This window comes from Athene noctua, chromosome 21 (genome assembly GCF_965140245.1).
Source record: "Athene noctua chromosome 21, bAthNoc1.hap1.1, whole genome shotgun sequence".
NCBI lineage: Eukaryota > Metazoa > Chordata > Aves > Strigiformes > Strigidae > Athene > Athene noctua.
Window position 1 is genome coordinate 2,521,841 of NC_134057.1, and position 23,106 is coordinate 2,544,946.

Sequence of the window (23,106 nt, forward strand, 5' to 3'; positions counted from 1 at the left end):
CTTTGTCCTCTGATAATATCATACTGAAAGATGAATGTTCATAAGAAGTCAGGCAGTAAAAATAGGCTGATATATTAGCACCAAGGGAGTTAAACTACTATTGTATTACAAATAACCGAGGTCTAAATACTAGTTAAAACTAAACGCATATTCACAAGAGCTATCTGGAGTCAAAGACCAAAGTCATCAAAATATATAATGTTCAGGAAGAAATGACACCACTCAGCATTTTGGATCACTGTCACCTGTCCACCCCCAACCCCCATTAAGAGGTTTTCACAGACCAGCCCTCAGAGCTGAAGGACTGGGGCCCACTGCCCAGCCGGACACACCATTCCCCCCGTGTGCCTCTACACCCCCATTGGCTAATACGGGGGAACCCAAGGGGTGTCGCGGGGACCCGAGAGGCACTCACCGTTCCGGCTCTCTTCATCAATAGGAACTATTGTGGCTGGAGGACCTGTTCTGGCCAATTTGCAATCTATAAAGATGAAAAGAGAAGTTATTTCTAATTCCAGAAGAAGGATCTTGAAGGGTTTGTTGCTGTTGTTTACAATGTCAGCATATTCGGCATACTGAAGACAAATATTCACTTAAATATTACATATGTACAAGCTACAACTGTTAGCTAAGTTACACTCACAGAAGATCAAAATCTGAGCTGTTTGCTTATCCCTTACTCAGATAAACTTTATAAAGCTTTAGAAAGATTTTTAAAGAGTCTGATGACAAAGGATTTAACATCTCAGATGCTGATCCGTACTTGCAACACCTAAACAGCAAAACTTAATATGGTTTGTTCTCTTATCGCTTACGTGAGTCTTCCTTTCCACATCATGAACATACACACACACAGACCCCGAAACGTTGTCACATACCACCACAATACAGTTTGATGGCTACACTATAAACCTGTTTGTGTCTTGCTCTAGAGATACCCCCAGGGATCTCAGTGAAGTAGTTGTTCTTCAGGACAGAGATAATATGATGGTAATTTAACCCAAAGAAATAACAGAGGAATGATTAAAAGGTATAAATCGTAATTAAAGCTTCACAACAGAAACAAACATAATTTGAATTTAATTGCAACAAAAGGATCTAATTAAAGAGAGTGAACAGAATTTTAATAAGGAAAATAAAAATTAAAAACAGACGAGCAATGTTCAGGAAGTTACATTTTGCCATCTTACCCTCATATTGCCAGTCTGGAGTCAAAAGTTTAGAGTCATCAATGGAAGCAGAGCAGAATAACGAAAGAAAATAAGTAAGATTTGGTTGGTTTACTCAAAAGATAGGTTCAGAGATATAAAGCAGTACATGCAGAGCTAGCAAAGGCATAGGTGTAGTCTTAAAATATATAAAAGCATGTATACTACATGTGATGACTACACTTTGTGAACAATTTAGTTTTCTACATTAAACAAAAGTATTACCTCCTTAAAAGCACACTGAAACAAAAGTTAAGAAGCACTTTTCATTTTCAAAGAGCCTCACAGAACCACTGAAAGAGCGTGGTAAGACACAACCATTCTCCTTGCCATTTCACCATGGAGAACTCTATATGAGATTGCAGTCCACATTTTTAAGGATGTTCAGATGCTCCTCTGATCCTCCTGACACGGCCCCAGCTTCACGGATGGCTACACCCCATTTGTAAGAAATGACAGCTTCTAATTCATTTCTAGCTAAGGAAAGAAATGCTGGAGTATCACTGTTTTGGTTTTGGGGTTTTTTTGAGAGAGAGGTCTGAACACCTTACACAAGAATCCCAACGGAAAATCATCCGTAAATTAAACACAAGAGCAAGCGGAGGTAAAACGTTATTTCCCAGCTTACAGCAAAAATTACACATTCATCAACTTCAAAAGAATTGCGCTACAGCTAATTACAGACTATAATTACCCCAGCACAGACAAGACCTATGAAGGAAGATCAAAACAACGATGAGTTTATTCAGATCTCCTTTGAGGTGAAGCCTCTCTAAAGGACATCTCTGTGGCACAGTAATTTCCTCTAGCAGCAGCTTTGCTATTCAGCTGATGAGTTCAGCCACAAGGCCAAACTTCTAAACACCAGGGTAAGAACTGACAGGGCAGCATTCCTTAAGGCTGTTAATAGTTAACGTCTTGAACAGCCTGAACAAGGCCGGAATTAATACTGATGATAATACAGTCACACTTAATGACTTTTTTTAATAATAAAAGAAAAACAGGCAAACCTTTCTCTGAAGTTAAAATACAGAGAGCTTATGTGGGTACCCACTCACTCTCCTTCCTTCCATTGGTAACACTGCTTGTAGAGTTTCACAAACCCACTTGGATTGCTATACTAAGCAGTCTAAATAAAATTATTTAATGAAGAATTTTTCAGGGCTTATCCCTTTTATTCTTATATGCTCTAGTGTGGTACACAAAAAATGAATATTTACTGCTGATAAATTTAAAGCTTTTTGTTTTAAAGGCATTAATGGAGCAAACTTAATCTGAAAAACTACATCTTTCAGTTCACTGTAGTTCCCTACAAGCACATCATGGGGGAAAATAAGCAATGTTTGTGTATTTACATGAAATAAAGATTTTTTTTCCTGCTCTTTTTTTTTTTTTCACTTGATGTTATCAAAATAACAGGACCATAAGAGACATAATACTAACACTTTTCAGAGACACATGTTATAATTTCCTAGAAGTTCAGGTTTTGGCTAACTGAATGACCCTTCAACAAGCTCTTTGTTAGGGCAACAAAGCTCAGCAGTAGAAACTTCTACCAAGACTTTGTTTTCGTGCATGGTCCCCCTATGCGCCATTGAACAGTGATCATCACACACACAGACAAAAAGAAAGCCAAAGCAGGGACGGTTTTTAATTCTAAAAATTGCATATGTGTGCTGGTTGTTAAACCACGATAATATGCCTTACCAAAAGAATAATCATGATTTTTCTGAAAACTGAATGAGCTCTTTCCCCCCATCATCTATGTTTCCATTAAGATGTTCCTTGCTGGATGTCTCAATGAGAATCATAGAATAGAATCACAGAATCATTCAGGTTGGAAATGACCCCTGGGATCATCGAGTCCAACCATCAGCCCGACTCTACAAGGTTCTCCCCTACCCCAACATCTCATCCAAGTGACCCTTAAACACCCCAGGGATGGGGACTCCACTCCTCCCCGGGCAGCCTGTTCCACTCTCTGACCACTCCTCCTGTGAAAAATCTTTTCCTTATGCCCAGTCTGACCCTCCCCTGCTGCAGTTTCAAGCTGTTCCCTCTTGTTCTGTCACTAATTCCCTGTGAGCAGAGCCCAGCCCCAGCCTCTCTGCAACGTCCTGCCAGGAGCTGCAGAGAGGGATGAGGGCTCCCCTCAGCCTCCTCCTCCTCACACTGAACGCTCCCAGCTCCTGCCCTGGCTCCTCACAGGATTTATTCTCCAGGCCCTTCCCCAGCCTCGTTGCCCTCCTCTGCCCTCACTCCAGCCTCTCGAGATCTCTCTTGTGTTGAGGTGCCCAAAACTGGATGCAATACTCACGGTAAGTTCAAGAGAAGTTCAGCCAAACCAGGCAAACTTCTAGTTCTATTCTTCAATAACCAAATTATCAAAATTAAAAGTCAATCACATGTTAAGCAGCCTTTTCACGGGATTGGTTTTCCATCAAACACATCAGGAATTCCAGAAGTATAATCAAAGTAGTTATATAGTATGTTTAAAATGAATGTTCGGCATTGGAATCTGGATATAGAGAGTCTCAGAGGAAAAGGAAGACTATACAGTAAAATTCAGAAGTGTGCAGAGGATATACTGCAAGTGTGAGATGGTAAAGCAATAAAATTTATCATGAGAAAAATTTCAATTGAGAGATTAGAGCAATAAACAAAGCCATTTCTATAGGTAGGGCAGGAGAAAAAATAAACAGGATGTGTAGTAGAAATCTTGCTATAGATTACCCTCACAGTACTAATAAAAAATTTCTGAAGAAACATGTAGTTTTATTGCATGAAGTTTACAGATTATTTCATATAATTTCAACCATGTCAGTATTAACCAAATATCATATTGCTTTTCAAGAGGCCTGTCACCCCTCCCTCCCCTTTTCAAAGACCAAACCTAATAATGCCACAGCCTTATTTAGTTTCACATTCATCATCATACATTGAACAGATAAATTTAAAATTGTAATCTCACACAAATATCCAATTCAATGGGAGACAATAACTTTAATTAAAAAACTTAAAGACAAGTAATATGTTTTAAATACGAGGGGTACTTTTTTTTTTCCCCTTGCAAAATATAATCAATAAACAGCAACAATAAGACTTCAATGAGTGATAAGCCCAAGTACTGTGTTGTATCACCAGGCACCAGCCAGACCTGGTGGGAAATACTGGATACATGAAAAGACTTCTTTACACTGAGCCAGGTGCACAGAAAGGTTATTCCCATCATCAGAAGGATGGAGAGTCCATCCTATAAAGATAACAGAGACCTGAATTATTTAGTTTAGGAAAATGAAAGCTCTCCAGAAATACATGTGGGTAAATATCAAGGAGGAAAACTGAGTTACTTAAATTAAGGAGCAATACCAGTGCAAAGCAGAAATGGCTGCATGCTGCCCACAAAATTTAAAAAGCATGTTTCCAGCCCAAACGTTTTTTGACTGGCAAAGAAGTTAGATCCCAGAACACTATTCCATAGCAGGAACAGCCCAGAAATGCAATTCCAGCATTTTTGAAACATACTTTTATTTGCTTATGAAAGGGATTACGTGAAATTTTCCTCAGTGATACTATAAGACAAGGCTTAGTTTTTCTTCAAGTCTTATTTAAATAGTCCTCAACAGAAATTATTTCGGCAGTAACAGATTGCTTTATTCAACATAAACAAGCATAGATAATTGCAGCACCAAAGGTGACTTACAAAGGAAATATTTACACGAGCCTTTACTTTCCTCTTCTTTTGTTTCAAAGTGCCTTATGTCTGGTTGTGCGCCCCGGTATAGATCTATCAGGTATTTTACCTATTCCAATTTCACCCTGCAGATTATTACCAGAATATTGACATGCACCTAACAAACAATTTAAATTTTTAATGAAACTACTGCAATTGCTAAAACAGGATGGTTTCGTTCCATCACATTCCTTCCAGGCTGGAAGGAAGCTCCGCTCTGCCGAAAGCACAGGGAGAAGTGACATGCTGAACCACAATCTGTTTGTTCTACATTTATTTGTTCTAGCTTTCTCAACGAAAAAGCAAGTTGTCCTTGAAATTCCTGGGCATAATGGAGTAGTCATGGAAGTCAAATCATCCTAAATGGAACAGACTTTAAGAAAAAGCTGAAAAGGCACTACATAAATGAGCTTCCCTATCTACAGTTTTCAGGATGTGTTTTATGTCTAAGCAGCAGCGCTGGTAAATGTAATCATGATGTAGCAGTGCCCTCCCCCCAGGCACCTTACAGAAGAGGCAGTAAGCATCAAGCAAATAAAACTTAGTAAATAAAACAACAATCTATGAAAGCTTTCCTAAAAGCTTCCAGAAAAGCATTTTTGTTCCTGTCATTAACTTCACTGTTTCTTCTAACTAGTGCGTTTGCTTTACAATTATATGATCAAGGCAAAGGCAGATAAATAAAGGGCCTGTCTCCTTGGGAGCAAAGTGAAAGTTTATTTAACAGACTTCATGGAACAGTTACATGGCTCAGACCCATTTGGTTTCTGATGGCTGATTTTCATTATTTTAATTTCTAATTATTTTTAATGAGATAGAGAAAAACCTCAATCACTGTTCTATGTAAGATGCTCAGCAAGGTCAAAGGGCCTGAGCCAAAACAAACATAACAACTGGAATAATCCCATACCCCGATCATCTTCCTTTCACCTCGTCCTTGCCCTCTCAGAGCCACTTCCCATCCAACAGTTACATTACTTAGAAGACTTCTCTCTACTTCAACTTCACAGCTAAAGTAAATGGAAACATCTATAAAAATGAAAACAAATGTTCGAGTTAGCTAATGCAACACGGTGACAGCTGGGTGGAGACAGTCCCACAACAAACCAGGATTAGACTGCCCAACAGCCAAAGGCCCCAAAGGACAAGCACGGAGGTTTGTGAGTAGCAGCAGTGTGTTTTCCTCTCCCCGACTCTCTTCTCTTCATACCCACCATCCCAAAGGCTAACTGCATCCTCACAGCCCATCTCTGCCAGGGGGCTCTTTCTCCTGCCATCTCCTGAGAGACCAGTTCCTCCACAAAGGTGTTTCAAAGGACCTTACAAACTGGCCTCCTGCTCCAAATCACTTGAGGGATAAACCTCCTCACCACTAAGGGTAGATAGTTTACAAGGTTACAGTAGCTTTTGCAAATGCCTCCTTAACAACATTGCTAATAAGCCCCATAGTCATACACGTGCAAAGACAGCAGTAGTCTCACACCCGTTTAACAGCTGTCTGACAGCGAGCATACGAAGTTAGAGGGAGTCACAGTGATCAAGAATTGCTTATAACATCCCTCCACTAAATGCAATTACTTGGAAACCCAAAGTAACTATTCATAGTTCATATATCCCTTAATTCCAGTTAAATAAGACATTCAAATTAGTTGGGAGAACAGTGTCTGAAGTTGGCTGTTCTGATCATTAAATCACATGACTGTAAGGTATGCAATCACATCAGCTGCTTCAAAGTTTAATAATAAAAATCACAGAATCACAGAATCGTCAAGGTTGAGAAAGACCTTGAAGATCATTCAGTCCAACCATGAACCTCACCCTGACCGTTCCCAACTCCCCCAGATCCCTCAGCGCTGGGTCAGCCCGACTCTTCAACCCCTCCAGGGATGGGGACTCCCCCCCTGCCCTGGGCAGCCCATTCCAACGCCCAACAGCCCCTTCTGCAAAGAAACGCTGCCTAATATCTAGTCTAAATCTTCCCTGGTGCAATTTGAGGCCATTACCTCTTGTCCTATTGCTTACTGTTTGGTTCAAGAGACTCATCCCCCCTCTCTGCCCCCTCCTGGCAGGGAGTTGCAGAGGGCCAGGAGGTCTCCCCTCAGCCTCCTCTTCTCCAGACTGAACCCCCCCAGTTCCCCCAGCCGCTCCCCAGCAGACCTGTGCTCCAGACCCTGCCCCAGCTCCGTTGCCCTTCTCTGGCCACGCTCGAGTCATTCAATGGCCTTTTTGGGGTGAGGGGCCCAAAACTGAACCCACTCCTCGAGGGGCGGCCTCCCCAGTGCCGAGCCCAGGGCTCAGATCCCTTCCCTGTCCCTGCTGGCCACGCCAGTGCTGACACAAGCCAGGATGCCATTGGCCTTCTTGGCCACCTGGGCACACTGCTGGCTCCTGTTCAGCCAGCTGTCAATCAACACCCCCAGGTCCCTCTCTGACTGGCAGCTCTCCAGCCACTCCTCCCCAAGCCTGTAGCCCTGCTGGGGGTTGTTGTGGCCCAAGGGCAGCCCCCGGCATTTGCCCTCAGTGAAACTCCCCCAGTTGGGCTCAGCCCATGGCTCCAGCCTGTCCAGGTCTCTCTGCAGCCTCCCTGCCCTCGAGCAGACCAACACTCCCACCCATGGCTTGCCCCACAAAGCCTTATCAATTTAAATTGCTATAACCAAAAAAAGGTCTCCCACAACACTTGAGAGGGGATTTCCAATCGTGGTAACAGAACACAACTTTAAGAAAGGTTCAGTAACTTCATCCTACCATATCGAAGACAGAAAGAGTTTTAGCCTGAAAAAAAAAAAAAGGGGGGGGGGGGGAAGGTGAGCTGCCCTGCAGGGAGTACAGCACACCTATCGGGCAAACAACCAACCAACCTGGGCACATTATTCTGTAAAATAACTGTCATCTCCTCCCAATTCACTCCAGAAATTAAAACTGAAGAACAATCTCCTCAATATGTTAATCAACAGCTCTTGTTCCAGCTACTTCAGAGATACCCAATTATTACTCGAAGTTATTTACATTTTATCTTACATTCAGTTTTGCTTTTATATACTCTGATAAGTAGTCTTGTTTGGTTTTATTTAAACAGTCATGGGGAGTACAAGAGCCAATCTTAAAAACTGACTCAGTCCCTACCAGATACGTATCCTTAAGACTTTATCCTTAAGACTTTATTTTTAAAAAATTCTATTCACTACGTACTGAAGGGTATTATTTTATTTGTCGGCAGAACCAAATTTCATTCTTTAATTTGTCACTGGAACAAAGATCAGACTCCGAAGTTTACCAACAACTGCAGAAGGCTCATCAGCATCAGTCCCTTATTTACCTAGGGCTTCTCCCCAAGTCAGAAATATCACACCATGCAATTACTCTGTATTTGTGTTTCAGCCGCTTTTGGTGTAGTAATGAAGTTCAAAAACATCTTGAAAGGTGATGTGTGTCACACTGACAATGGCTTTCCTGTAAAGCTGTGAACTCAAAGGACAGAATTAAGGCTTGACAACTCTGACATACCAAATAAAGCCATATTTGTTCAACGGGAAAAACTCAAACCTGTCTTCAAGCACAGCCTAACAAAGCAGTATTCCAAGAATACAGTATTAACTCTTAATATTTTTTTTATATTAATTCGTCCAAAATCTTCCTGAATGCATGAAATTGTGTAGCATCTACATTATCTTAGAGCCAGCCTACTTTGAACCTTGTCACTGGTTGTTCACATGGTATCACTATACCAGGGTGCAGGAAGAAACAGTATCCAACCACTCCGTCCGGACCCTCTATGCCATTTATGACTTCAATAAACCATTTTATTATCCCTAAATATTGCAACAAACACTCATTTCAGGTGAGTTCAGGATTCTAATCCACTTCAGTGAGTATGTGCTATGAGTAACAAAAATGGTAATATGGAAATTTTAATATTAAAATTGATTGCCACCTTTAAACAAAGTCATTTGTGGCTGACTGCAATTCTGGAGCCTCTAGGCAAAGAGTCCTGCTGATGCCTCAATTACCAGCAATTGCACCCAGATAATTTTTAAGCCAGATGTGCAAATGTAACAATAAGGCACGTTAGCAACATACAGGACCAGTCACCTTAACCCCTCTTTAAAACTCATGTAAATGAACAAAAGCAGTAGTTTTCAGGCTTACACCACATACTCCATACTGTACCAGAAATACTCTGGCAGTTTAAGATGTCACCATCCCCTGGCTGGAGGAGAAGTCATCTCTGGTGCTGACCTGGCAAAGCAGAGCACACTGACAGTTGAACTAAGCCAGCTCATTCTGCCCTGGCGTCCACGAAGTGACCATGTGCAGGCTTTTAATTTGGCTCAGCTGTTTGAATAACAGCAGCTGACGACAGAGTGGTAACAAATAACTGGCAAGTGAGAAGGGAGGCTTTGACACCTTGATCCACCCCTGCAGTTTGTGAAGCATCTGTCCGACCATTGCCTAATGCACACGCGATTTCTCTGAACATGGGAATTACAGGCCCAGCTACCTTGCGCTCCACACCAAAGGAGACACTAAAGGCATTTTATTTGACAAACATGCAACTACAGAGAAAACCTTGGGTACTTCAACACCAACTGCTGGGAAGTCAACCATTATAAGAATGAAGCACTGACAAGTCCTTTGGTACTATAAAAATTCTGTTACTATTTTCCAGAGCCAGAAGAGTGGGAGCAAAGACAATCTTAAATGAAGAAAGGGGACTTTTCTAGTACCTAGAGTAGAGCTAAAAGTCTACACCCTTCAGAAGTTTTGTTTCTTCTGCTCTGCATTTACATGTCCTTTAATTTTGCTCTAGTGAGAATAAAACAAAGCAAACACTCAACATTCAGCAGGGCTCCTTAGTGAGCAATGAGAGCAGTAGGCATTAAGCAGCAGTCTTAATTTCAAGCATACTCATTTCTTCAACTCTGCCCCTTTCCCTTTATGTTGAGAAAGAAAGGAAAAAAAGCTTGTGAAAAAAGGGTTGCGGAAGTCAAAGTATTTAAATCCTTTTCTCCCCATTTTTTCTGCACTATTAAGCACATAAAACACTTGCATGAGTCTTAGAGACATACATACAACAAGAACCACGAAGTCCAGTCCTGAAACCTGTGTCACTGTTGTCATTTTAAGTAAGGAATTAATGAGAAGTCATTAATAAAAATAATCCATACATGATTTCTGCCTGATCACTTACTGGTGATTAAAGTTCGTGCATGCACCACACCAAAGACGTCTGATGAAACAAAGCCAAAACACCTGCACTAATAGATTTACTAAAATGTTGCCAGAACAGCAAGTGCCACAAGGGCAAGTTCTGACCCACTGGGGTGGCTGGAGAAGGGACAAGCTCCTGAGAAAGCCTGCTTCAGGAGAACTAAGTGGCTCACAAAACAGAATATTGATTAATGCAGTAAAACCTCAAGCTCACGGCTTTTATCAATTGAAATTCCCAGCAAAACTCTTGGGAGTTTGCAATGTGCAGGGAAAGTGATAGTGTGCTCTCTGTTTTATTTCAATTGGAGACGCAAGAACTAAAATTCTAACAGACTGTGGCACCAGCTGACGCTAAAGCACCTCATCTTTAAATCTGCTGGAAAATGTATTTCTGTTTTCAGATGTATTTTACTCTCAGAAATGTCCCAATTGCTCATTAAGAGGCCTTTGAAAGACCTTATATTTACCTCCACGTTTTGTGCTTCCATCACCCATTCAGCAGGGAACACTCACAGAAAAACCCCATGAAAGAGCCTCTCTAAACATCTTGATTTACAGAACAAGGTTCCTAATAAAGAGTTACATAGAACCATACATTTAAATTGAGTAACTAAGCAACCCAATTTAAGGGGAAAATGTCCTGCCTTGTTTCCTGTGTGACTGAATTCAGAACTACAGCTGTGCAATTTAGGATAAGCTTGGCATAACCTTTACATTAGCAGGCTTGTACTACAATTGCTCTGTATTGAAAATAGTATAAGAAGGGCTTTCACAGACTATTTTCAGCTCTTCCTGACAGACATCTCTAATTGTAGAAACTGGGAAGGAAAAACAGTGAACTTGAGTTTGATTCAAACACATTTGCGATACTTCTTAAACCTATATTGAATTCCTGTGCTTTGCTTCAGAGTAGCTCAGTTAAGCACTACTCTAAAATTCATAGCTCAGAAATTCAAAGACTGAAATGAAAGATGATCTAAATGTCAAAATCTGACTGTAGCTGACTTTGGGGTTGGTCTTGTTTTTAACTGGACAAAAAGTGAGGCTGATGGATAATCAAGTACAAAAAGGACATAAACCAAATAAAGAGTATTATTGTAAACTCTTGTTCCCACAGCCACAGAAAACGCGCTTTTATACAGAATATACAACCTGAACAGCTGATTTATTTTGTAGCTTTATTTTTCCATTCTTCCAACTCTTTTTCCTACAGATATAATATCTATAAAGTGTTTGGTATGTGAAAATTGCCCTGCAAGTGCTGTGGATTGCTATTTTACTTTTACAGCTTTAGAAAAATGCAGTACCATCCATCTTTTGGGCAATATTCTTTTAGATTGAAATAACTTTCCATTTTACAAGCAGTTTTGGAGTTGACAGAGTCTTTAAAATCATACTTGTGCCTGAAAACACTGTAAAACACATAAAAATATGATACTATGCTAAGTAGCACCGAAAATTGCTATTACCAAAAGTAATTTTTAAGACCATTAAAATGCAATGGATGGCTCCAGAATAGCTATATCTTCAGAAATGCTTAAAGCTCAAAAGTTGATTCAACCTGCTTTTAACCATTACTATGCACTGAGCATTAAAATTTCACACTGTTTTCAATATTTCTGAAACTGCATTTTCCCTGTTACCTGTGTGATGCATTTAAGACAAAAATTTCATAAAGGAGGATGAAAAAATATTTAATATTTGGAATTAAACTGAATCCAGGTACTCTAAGTAAATTTTAAAGTCACAGAAATTTTAACTGCTGTATAAAAACAGACATTTAACTCCTAGCACAAACAACTCTGAAAAAACAGTTGGAGATGCCTGTAACCTTTCATATTGTTGAAAATTCTTTAAATGCAAATAAAAACGGATTAGCATTTATTAACTGAAACACAGGAGAGGACACAGCTGAGCTGCCTATAGATGAGCTAGCAATATTTAGCATTCCCCTGTTCCTAAAGGGTAAATTTGTGACTTTAAGACTTTAGGCTCAACATTAATGTTCATTGCCACTGAAATCACATTTAATTACTGGGCTTCTCGTCTTTCTCTGAACAGTTCCTCCCATTTCAGGATTCTTTTTGTACACAACAGACATGGAAAACATAAGTTTGTCTTCCAGAGAACTGACTGAGACAAGCTGAGACAGAGAAAGAAGCATTAAGAGGAAGTGTAAGATTAAATTTAGGAAAGAAAAAAAAAAAACAACCCTCATGAAATTTTGCTATATACAGAAGAATATTTTCATTTTTAACCGGATGTAAAATTTTAGAATATTACGATACTATATGTGAATACCATTGAACTGCATTCTTGAGACTATGGTTTCAGTGACCTTCTTTCAAAAGCAGCATTTTATAGACTAGCTCAAACTCTCTTTAGATTTTTAAGATTATAAATACACACATATCCCCCTTCCCCATCCTAAACATCATCAACATTCAGATGTCATTAAGCAAAACCCAAAAGTCAAGCTGCCAGAGTCTACCTTCTATAGACCCTTGGTGGTAGAACAACAAGGAGCCGTTTTGCTTCTCTAAAGTCACCTCTCCCATACTGAGCACTAGTTGTTGTAAATATTTAAGTAGTTCAAGAAATTTCCACTTGATACCAGATGTGCCAAATCTACAGCAGGTAACACCCGCCCATCTCCACCGAAAACAGGCTGCACTAATTAATCTGCCAGTTCTAGGATTGTTTATGTTTCAGGTAATTACCTAGCAATTTTGTGAACATCTACATATTGTGCCTATAAATATCTTTCTCATGACATCTCTAATGAAGTCAGTGTTGATCAACATCTTCCTGTAATTTAATCAAGACATCAAGCAGCAGAGACAGAAGGTGAGAAAGTTGCTTTGCTGCTCGATAAAGCAATACCCCGCTGCGTCCTTCATGGAAATGATGGGAAGCAAGACAACTCCTTGCCTTAAACGACACCCAACTCTCTCAGCTCCTTGAGTACTCTCTCAAAGGCTGCTAAAATTAGCCAGTCAAAATAGACTTCCACAACTGCATCTTAATTACAACGGTGCAGTACAAATTTTGTCCCTCATTCTCGGTGGCAAATTCCACGGCTGCCCTGTCCTGCGGTCACGGGACTCCACTGCATTATCTAGCACACACCAGAGCAATCCCTACTCCATTCCTGCAGAAAGAAACTTCCGTGCATCTGAGGACTGTCCTGGGCATTTTCCCATTTAAAATACAGACCCTGATAACATCTCTTAATTAAAGCACGATTTAATTACCACTGAACACTGTCTCAAAGTAAGTCAGACACTGTGCTTTGGTTTTGAAATCAGAAATGTTTAGATATTTCAAGTAGAAGTCATTGTATCCAACATGAGCAATCAAAAAAGCCCATAAAAAGGGCCAGAATCATTTTTTAAAGCATATTTCCAAGCAGACATGTAATAGCAGAATCCACAAAATAGCACGTAATGAACTTACTATTTACAATCAAGTTCCTGTGGCTTCCTAAAGTTAATTTATTTTACACAGAGGATGTTGACACATATTCACAGATATAAAAATTAATTAGCCAAGGAACTGGAAAATGCTGCCCCCCCAGCCTGGGTGCAAAGGTACAGAGCTGTGAGCAGAAGGCAGGCTCCGAAGCTGCAGATAGAAGGCTCTTTCCCAAAAGAAAGGTTAAGGCATCTAACACAGCGTGCAGCTCTTACATGCCACCTGACTGAGACGCAACCATTTGCATCTTCCACATCCATGAAAAATGCAAAGTAATAAGACTTCACAGAAAGTGTCATCCTTTGAAGTATCTGTTTAATAAATTATGGTCCGACGGATTCAATAATTGAAGTCTGAACTGCTTTCTGCCCATCATAGATCTAGACCATGTCTAAACAGCCAGAACCCAAGTTAATTATAAAAGCAATAAGGACTTTAATGTTGAAAAGCTACAAAGAGTTATTTGTTTTTCTTCTGGTTAGATGCACACTTTTAATACCTACTTTACTGAGCAAAAGATGATACAATCTTAAGTTTAAAACTAAAATTCTTCCCACCCACAATGATAATCATACCTGTTCTTATATCAGTTGTACTCTGGTTTCCTGGTCCCACAGTTTATTATTCACATTTTCAGGTAAATTCACAAAACATCTCCCAGTTCTAAACACAATTTGTCTGAAAAAATGCATGGCAGGGGGTGGAATACAAAGCTTATGCGCAAAGTTAGTACTTTTTTCAAAATATATTTTTGAAAAAAACTTTTGGTGAAAAACCTGAAGATGTTATCTAATCTTTTTTGAAGCATCTATTTAATAAGTAAACTACAATCTGAGATGAAAGAAAGTATCTATGGCGTCATCTGTTACTCCTGACAGAATTTCCTTATATTTGTGTTTAGAAAGCTTGAGCCCTGTTATCTCAAAAATGGTCTGGTGAATGCAAAGTAGTCACAGACTTTGTTTGTCTTGGAACCAATTGAAGCTTTAATAAATTTAAGGTTTTTAGGTATCTCCCATGTAAAGTAACTATGGGAGGAAAAAAGTATGGGATAAAACAAGGGACAGTTTGTCTCAGCACCCTTCAGGAGATGGGGGTCGCTAGCAACAGCCTGGAGAGGATTCCCAAAATGTGCCAAGCACCCCCAAAACAGTGTTAACGCCAAGCAAGGTGGCTGATGCCAGTGCATGGGCTCTCGAAGCTCAAAGCATTAAGACTTCTTCCAGAACTTAAACATTTCAAACGTTTTTGTGGGCTTTGTCGTTTGTTGTTTTTTTTTCAGTAAGACGTGAAAATGAAGTCCAGGCATGGCGCATCTGCTGTCTGAAACCTTTAACATCAAACAACAGATAAATTAAAAGAAGAGAGTTGATACATTTCTGCTACATTGGAAAAGACATTTCATATCCCGTACAATATGATTCCAAACCCTCAAAATATTTGCTTCTCAATTTTTACCTGCTTAGAAAACAATTTCAAAAATAAACACCTCATAGTACAAACTGATTACCGTCACAATCTCTCTGTGCCTGTCACTAATCTCTGGGAGAGTTGAAGTCATGGAAAAAATATCTTTTCCTAAAATGGACACAGTGGTGGTACCCTTGTGCTTCCCAAGTTACCAAAGGGAAAATTAACAAATCTACTGGTCTCGGTACTAATAATGAGTATAGGTAAATTAACAGAAAATGCAAGTTCAGATTCTTACTGCAAGGACTATTAAAATTTTTAAAAAAAAAAAAAAAAAAAAGAAGAGGATATTGCAGATGGCAGAAATTAAGACTGATCATCTGTTCTTGTAAAAGTAAAGCTCTCAGTGTTTCAGCTCGTATGAAAAACTAGAAGTGCCAAAGGAATATCAGCTTCTGCCCATCAGTGATCTTCCTTTCACCTCCAAATACGTACATACGCACAAACACATCTCAAAACAGGATTTGCCTAGAAAGGACAAGTATCAGTAGGTGTACTCGTTAAATCAGTTCAATCCAAGTCCATATTCAGGGTATTTTTACAACAGCAAGGATAGGCAGCAAAGAGAATATGTTTTCTCTTAAATTACAAAAATACAGTAGTAATTTGGATCCACAGGCTACATAGAGGCCATCAGCAGGAAGGCAGAAGTGATGCCTCCAGGCTGGACTCAGTTTCATCTCTATAGCTGGAAATCCAAGGATATAGGGGAGCTTTCAAATTCTTCCTGTGAGGTTTCCACCTATGAGATAGCACTGAAAATAATCCTGCAGATGAGATAGCACTTGCACAGGTATTTCTGTAGGTTTTAAATACATTCTTAGTATTCAATAGTGCCAAAAACTACTCCCCTCCTAATCCCATCCAACCCCATTTTTTGATTTTATCTAACATGCAGGTACTGATAAAGTAACACACCTGATGCAAAAGTGCTGAGCTGCTACTCCGTACCCAAGCTGACTGTAATGGAGAGGTTGATTAATTCTGTATTAGGCAGATGCACAATTGAAAATAAATCCCAAGCCATTGATTACACTGGAAGAACAAGCAGATAAGGCATTTTCTTTTCATACCTCCCATACTTAATTATACAAAGGCTCTACCCACAAGGGCTGTAAGAAAACAGCTGAGCATAGCTATGGGACTTCTTTATTATTATTTTCTATGTATGAATGTTTATGTTCTTTAAGTATAAAATTTATACTTTTTTTGGGTAGGATTCTGGTTCACTGCAGGTTTACTTCTGGATAACGAAGAAAATGGTCATTTATCTGAAGCCATTCACTCAAGTTTATCTTTCTTTGTCAGTATGTTCATAACTATTTTAATTATCAGACACAACAGGTTCACTGATTATATGGAGCTGTGTGAAGACTATGCAAGTAAATGCCTGGCTTTATCTACAGTTTGTATACAGAGCCATTGAAAGGCATTTCAAATACATTAGTCTCCATCACGTTTCTTTGAGCACCCAGAATGTTATTAGCCAAGTAGAGACTCTCATCACCTGTTAGTCACTACCTCCTTAGCAGAATAAAAAGACTAAGGCTTAAAGACAAAACAAAATAAAACTGCTAAGCCCCTGGAGCTGTAAAACCACTAACCCGTGCCACTATACCCATTGGTGTTATTAACTAAACAGATAAAATGGTAGATATGAGGAGCAATTGACTTGAGCAACATCCCAGAGGCAAGCTTCTGTGTCTTCCTGATTAGCTTCATTCAATTATGTCTTCTTAATTGCTCATGTGCTAAAGCTCATTAAATGAAAAATAATATTGCTTTCCTGCAGGTTGTGCACTTGAGATTTGAAAAATGGACACCACTGGTGTACCTTTGAGACACTGCCAGAGATATTTCAAAGAGCAGTTACAGCCTATCGAATCTAGACTGCGGGTTTTTGTGGCTGTAGGATCCCCAGACTCCTTGTGAGTTCAGTGACAGAGTATTTCTCATTTTCTTCTAAACTACTGGTAAATTTTCACTTTAAAAATCACTCAACTTTTTTTCTACCCCCCAAGGTAACCAAAAATTTTAGAGTTAAGCTCTAAATTTTACACCAGCTCATAATTTTAACAACACCAGAAAATAAAACAAATCTTCGGGCTTGCCTTTATAGTGTTAACCTGTAACTAATAAAGCCCAGAAATATGAAATAGCACAACTTCAGAGCTACACTTTACGACTCCTTCAGTTCTCTTCAGTGAATTCAAGTTTCTCCTTCATTATCTGTTCATCCAGAAATTATTCCAGAGCATTTCTGAACAAAAATTCTCTAATATTCTCAAACCACATTGTACCTGTGGAAGTAGAATGAATTTTGCAGAAGATACTATGTTGTTATGCAGACAAGAAAAGAGAGGGCAAGGTTTTCCTTGGGTTTATTTTGTGGATTTTTTTTCATAGAAAACTTACCACTAACATACAATTAGGAACAAGTTAACGCTCCTAATCCTATCTCTGTCAAATCAAAGCATCTTCTTCACATACTGTATCATTATGCTTAGCAGGATTTGCAGATACTTCATTCAACTGAACTAGAATAGATTTCCTACCAGGACAAACATACTTTATGAGCATCTCATAAGAAACGGATCTTCTAGAACATGGCATTTTAGTGAAAAAGAAAAAAAACCCAAAATTTCTATGAACAAAACCCATAAAATAACATCTTTGACTGACTGATATCTGCTACTGAAATAAATTTAAGGCTATGAAAATTTGCTACAGTTGCATATGCTATAAAACAGCAGATATATGGCATGTTCAATACAAATGATGTAGAAGTGCATTTTTTCTTCCACCCCCAAAACAACTAGTAGAAGGTCAATGGAACAGATAACTCACAAAATGTACCTACATACATGAAAAACTTCAAACTTCCACCTCACATTTAACAAAACAACACTTGTCAAATAATATGGTATTTACAGGTTAACAAAAAAAAATCTTTTTTTTTTTTTTTTTCCCCCACCTTAGCAACTCCAGTACTATAGCCAGCAGGAGAATGGGTTCAAATAACCATTAAAATGCTTCTCAAAAGGGAAACATCACAAATATCTGTCTAGAGCCTCTTAACAAAAAATGCCCAATCTGCATTGATAAATACTTCTTCTGTCTTATATTTAGTATGAAACACTTCTTATAAAAAATATCAAATTGTTAGAAAGCTAATAAAGAACAGTGTCTAGATTTTTTTCAAATATTTTTGCAATAAAAAGCATTAAAGGAAAACTTACGAGGATTTTTTTAAAAAAGCACTGAAGAAAGGGAAACAGAGCTGAAGTTTCTTACCTGTGTATCTGAAACTTTGCAGACGAAACAGAGTGGTCTATGCCAATGGCTCAAAAAGCCATTTAGCACCTATTACTGTAATTTCAAAGCCAAACTTGGGAGAAAATCATGACACAAGCTTAAAGATACTGTTTTTCATGTTTATACATCTAGAAATCTTGAGATAAAATGCCAGATACCATGGAATTACAAGTAACAATAGTGGTACAGATCTTGTTCTAAATTTTAAAGTAGTCATCCTAATGAACATCAGCTACAGGGAACTCATCTCTCATCTTCCCAACCATTATCACAGAATCCCATTAAGTATTATAATGATTCACGTGGTAGAATCCCAATCATTTTATAGGGGGGGAGTCAAATGACTCAAGAATTATTTGCAAAGATGAGTAAACTCTATTGTTTCTATGAAAGAAGATGGGAGAGAACAATATCACCATAATCCCATAACAATAAAGCACATCAACTGCTCTGCCCTCCAGTACCATTATCAGCTATACAATGTGGAAGAAAAGTAGTCCACTCTCTTCTTTTGATGATGTTTCCTGAAATCTTTCAAAATGCATTATATTTTTGGTTTGAACTTTGGTTTTGTGGGTTTGGGTTTTGGGGTGGTTTTTCGAGTAATTAATTTTTGTGCTGCATTATCCATTCACAGCCAAAAGAAAAGCCCAGTTATTTCTCAAGAAACACGATCAACCTGCATTGGCCAACCCGTCACAAAGAAAACAACAAAACTACCATCTCAGCAACATCAGTGCAACATCACCAACAGCAGATGCTTTGTTTTAAGCTTGAACCACCCAGAAGTTTGGATGGAACTTTTAATGGAGGAAGCCCCTAGCAGCTTACAACTGTGTGTTCCTCTTTAGGACCCAATAAAAAATAAGTCTGTTTAAACTTGTTTAGAAATAAGCCGTGAAATTAATCTCACGCAAGACATGCACAGCAGGTTAAATAATTAACTCCTGTCCCATTATATATCCTTAAAGCCAGGGAACCACTTGGCAGTAACGGAATTATATGTAGCTGCTCAAACCAATGCTGTTCTAAAATAAGATAATATTACTAACAGAAAACCCTTCTTGTCAGTATAATTGAGCAAATACAACCAGCTTATTCTAGCAGATGAAGAAGAAAAATAATCACTTTGGCGATAAACTTGTTTTTCTCAACAGATAGTACCACAGAGCAGGATTTGACCTATATTCCAGGACAAATAAATCAAGTATTTAATGTTGCATCAATGTTGAAGGCAAAATAATCAGTAGCTTAAAAATCAGTAACTAAATCTATGATATTAGGGTAGAGGAACAAGCAAAGCAAACAATGTAAGTAAGCTATTTACTACTCTGCAGGCATATGTTTTAAAATGCCTAACAGTTTGCAATACCTTGAATAGAAACCCCTTTAGATGTTGCTAAAAAGAGAAGCAATAATCTTTATCACTACTAAATTCAAAAAAGAAAACTGAAGTGTCATTGTAGGTAAACACACTCAAAATCATACCACAACATCCATCCTTCCTGAAAATCAGCTTTTTAGGATAATTTGGACTAGGTCTGTTCAGCCTTCAGTTTCAGAGAGATCCCATTTATCTATAAATCCAATTTGAGAACACAATTTCTCTCCTTTGCTTCCTTTTACACCTCCTCAGCCCTTCACTTTGCAATCAGGCTTAACTAGGTGCATCATGATTATTTGATATTATTTAAATATTTGATTTCTGCTCATTGTAGCCTACAGATACAAACTATTCATCTCTGCACCAATTTAAGGCCTGTCATGCCTCAATACACTGTCTAATAAACACTGCAATAAAGGACAGATTTTTTCCTCACTATTTCTTTAAACCTAACTCGATAAGGCTCTTTGACTTTTTCTATTTAAAAAAAAAAAAAATAAAATCCATCTACTTTCTTCTGTTTACCCAGAAGTTTTCCTTTCACCATCTAAAGAAAAAAAATAATCTTATTTTTCAACAGAGATTCCCTGGAAGAGATGAGAGAGAGAGTATTTGCCTGGGAGGAAAACCAGTGATCACATGTGTGCATAAGGGTAAAAGTCTTCAAGACAAAAATCTTTCCGAGTCCATTCTATTTGCTCTATTAAGTTCACATTAAATATTAATATCACAGTCTTGCCTGTTGCAAAAGACAAAAGCCAAAGACACTACAGGCAAACAGAGTTACAAACTGCAGTTGGTTCAAAACCTACAGAAGTATTTGTGGAGAACTGGGTGAGGATGTTTGGTTTGGGGTTTTTTGGGTGGTTGTTTCTGGTTTTAGGTTCAAAACACCCGATATTTCCTCGCCACAGGCAATCCATATAAATCCCTAGCAATTGAGTGAGTCAAGAAAAACACTAAGAAAAACACTGTCTATATTTAATGATAGACAACAGCTGAACAGTAATGATCCCCTAATCTGAAAATGATTACAGAAAATGAATGCATTAAAATGAGCGGTGAGAGCTCATCCTTTACAATTATTGCCCAAACACATGACTCTGCTCCCACCGCACACACTACAGCAGAGAAACTGTTGTCTGGGGCATGAACCCTGCAGAAGTTCAGACCTTCTGGAAGCGCCGAAAAATCCAGACCCCTATTTAAAGCCTTCCTAAGTAGGAGTCTGTACTTACCAAGTAATCAACAAGAAAGCCAAGATCTGCTCTGAAAAAAGATTTCACACTTCATTTTTTTTCAGGACAACTTATAGTTACTACGCTACTGATCTTTTTCTATACTAATTTAAAACTTCGTATTTATTGCTATTGTAATTGGAGGTGTCCTTGCAATATCCCACTGTTCAATCAAGTCTTTGCCACATAATACAACAGAAAACTTACGCTCGTTATTGATGCAGTTAAGAACGACACTCCTGATATATAAATTAATTGAACTGAAGCAAAACTGTGCATTTGAAGTGATTCAAGACCAAAATCTCTAATTCATAATACACAGATCTGGGTTCCAAAGGACACAGCTAAGAGTCAGTTCTTGTTATGTGAAAATGAAATAATAACAAAATCAAGTTTTCATCAAGTTGAAGTTCCCGTGCTTTGTTTTGAACAGATACTTCTCATCAAAAATGGATTAAATTGAAGCAGGCCAGCAACAGAAAGACAGTTTCTATCACAGTTTATTTGTCAACATGTGACAGTCTCATATAAGCATTCAGAAAATAATTTGTACTGCTGGACTGAGGATGAGGAAAAAGGTGTTGAGAGGTTGGAAAGTAATACGATAGGGGAGGGACCGTGATTCAGAGGGGCAGAAGGAATATGCAGCTTGCCAAGCTAGCAACAAAATTCAGTGGCAGAACAGGGAACCCCAAAGGCAAGGAAGAGGTCGTTAGCATGCATAAAAGCAGGTATTTACAGAAGACTGAGCATGGAAGGTGTGCAGCAGAACCTGTAGCCAGCAGGAAGAAGGGAAAGTCTGGAGAAAGGAAGAATCAAATGGGTGTTTCTCCCCACTCTTGACTATAGAGAAGCTTTAAAAGGGTAAATTCACAGATTCTGGAAAAATGTACGCTTCTAGTCAGAAAATATCTGTGTTTCGACTCATACCTCATTCCATTGCTCATGTCTTTTGGCTGCAATGAAGTGTACAATACAGAACACTGCAACTCTGAGGTTTCCTAACAGTTCAGGCTCCTTTCCCCAGACCCATTGCTTCATCTTAAGAAAACACTTTTAGAAAGAGTTAGTCTGAAAACAAGCTTCAGTAAAGAAAAGAATAATTGTGCTGTGAATGCTGTATTTTTAAGATATAATTTAGGTACATAACCCAACTAATCACACAGTGGGAAACTTATTGCAACCCACCTATGTTTGCAGGCTACCTATAACCAACTTCAACCATGAGTAGTTAAAAGATTCTACATCGACACAGATAGTCTCCTGCAGTCATACTTCTTACTCTAAAGACTACCAGCCTCCCATGTCACTATGACACACCCAGGAATTCTGTTTCCAAATTATTGCTACATATACAATATGGGAGAACAAACAAGTCAGCACAATATTTCCAATAAAAATAAAAATTGAGTAGGCAATATAAATAAATGGTGGACCATGATATGAGTAATATGGCACTAAGGAACAGGCAGATTTTAAATCTGTCATTTGTAGCATATCTCTTAGTTTTTTTGAAAGTCTGACTAGGCTAGTTATTGCTCTTCCAAAACAGTTTCAAAGTGTGATTTCCTCCAACGCTATTTTGATAAATAGCCTAGTTAAAAAAAAAATTTACATTTGTTCTTTTAAGGGCCCCCCAGTAAAGAAATATGGTCAATTAGTATGAGTTATCTTACTACTAGATCTAGTGGCCTACTGATCTGCAAATGTGTTTATGCTTAAGAGAAAACTGGAATAAAATGAAACAAGCAGGTTCTGCTGATCCAGCTGGAAGTGTCACAGCAATTCAGCAGGTAATTGAGAGACAGATTTACAGGTTTAGTGCAGAGGGAGTTTCTCTTGTGGGGAACAGTGTCAGAACACATGGAACTACACAGGAAAAAATAGAAAAACAAGGTCTGCTTGGAATAGCGTGTTGAAGAATTAAATTGGCAGTGTCCCATCTACAGCAAGTGGATTCTGTTTAGATTGAGATTAGGAATGAACAGGGGTGCAGAAGGGGGACCTTGGCAGTTAATTCGAGTTTAGAGGAAATTATCAGTAGAGCTAAACCAAGCTCTGTGAAGGAAAGGT

The 23,106-nt window shown here is 38.7% G+C and overlaps 1 protein-coding gene across 1 annotated transcript in view; it reads right to left on the reverse strand.

Moving 5' to 3' along the window:
• PCDH15 (protocadherin related 15) overlaps window positions 1–23,106 on the reverse strand; it is a 448,489-nt gene that overhangs the window by 352,058 nt on the left and 73,325 nt on the right. Inside the window, exon 3 of the mRNA XM_074924175.1 lies at window positions 416–481. Coding sequence (XP_074780276.1) covers window positions 416–481 — 66 coding nt within the window. The remainder of the gene's footprint in view (window positions 1–415; window positions 482–23,106) is intronic.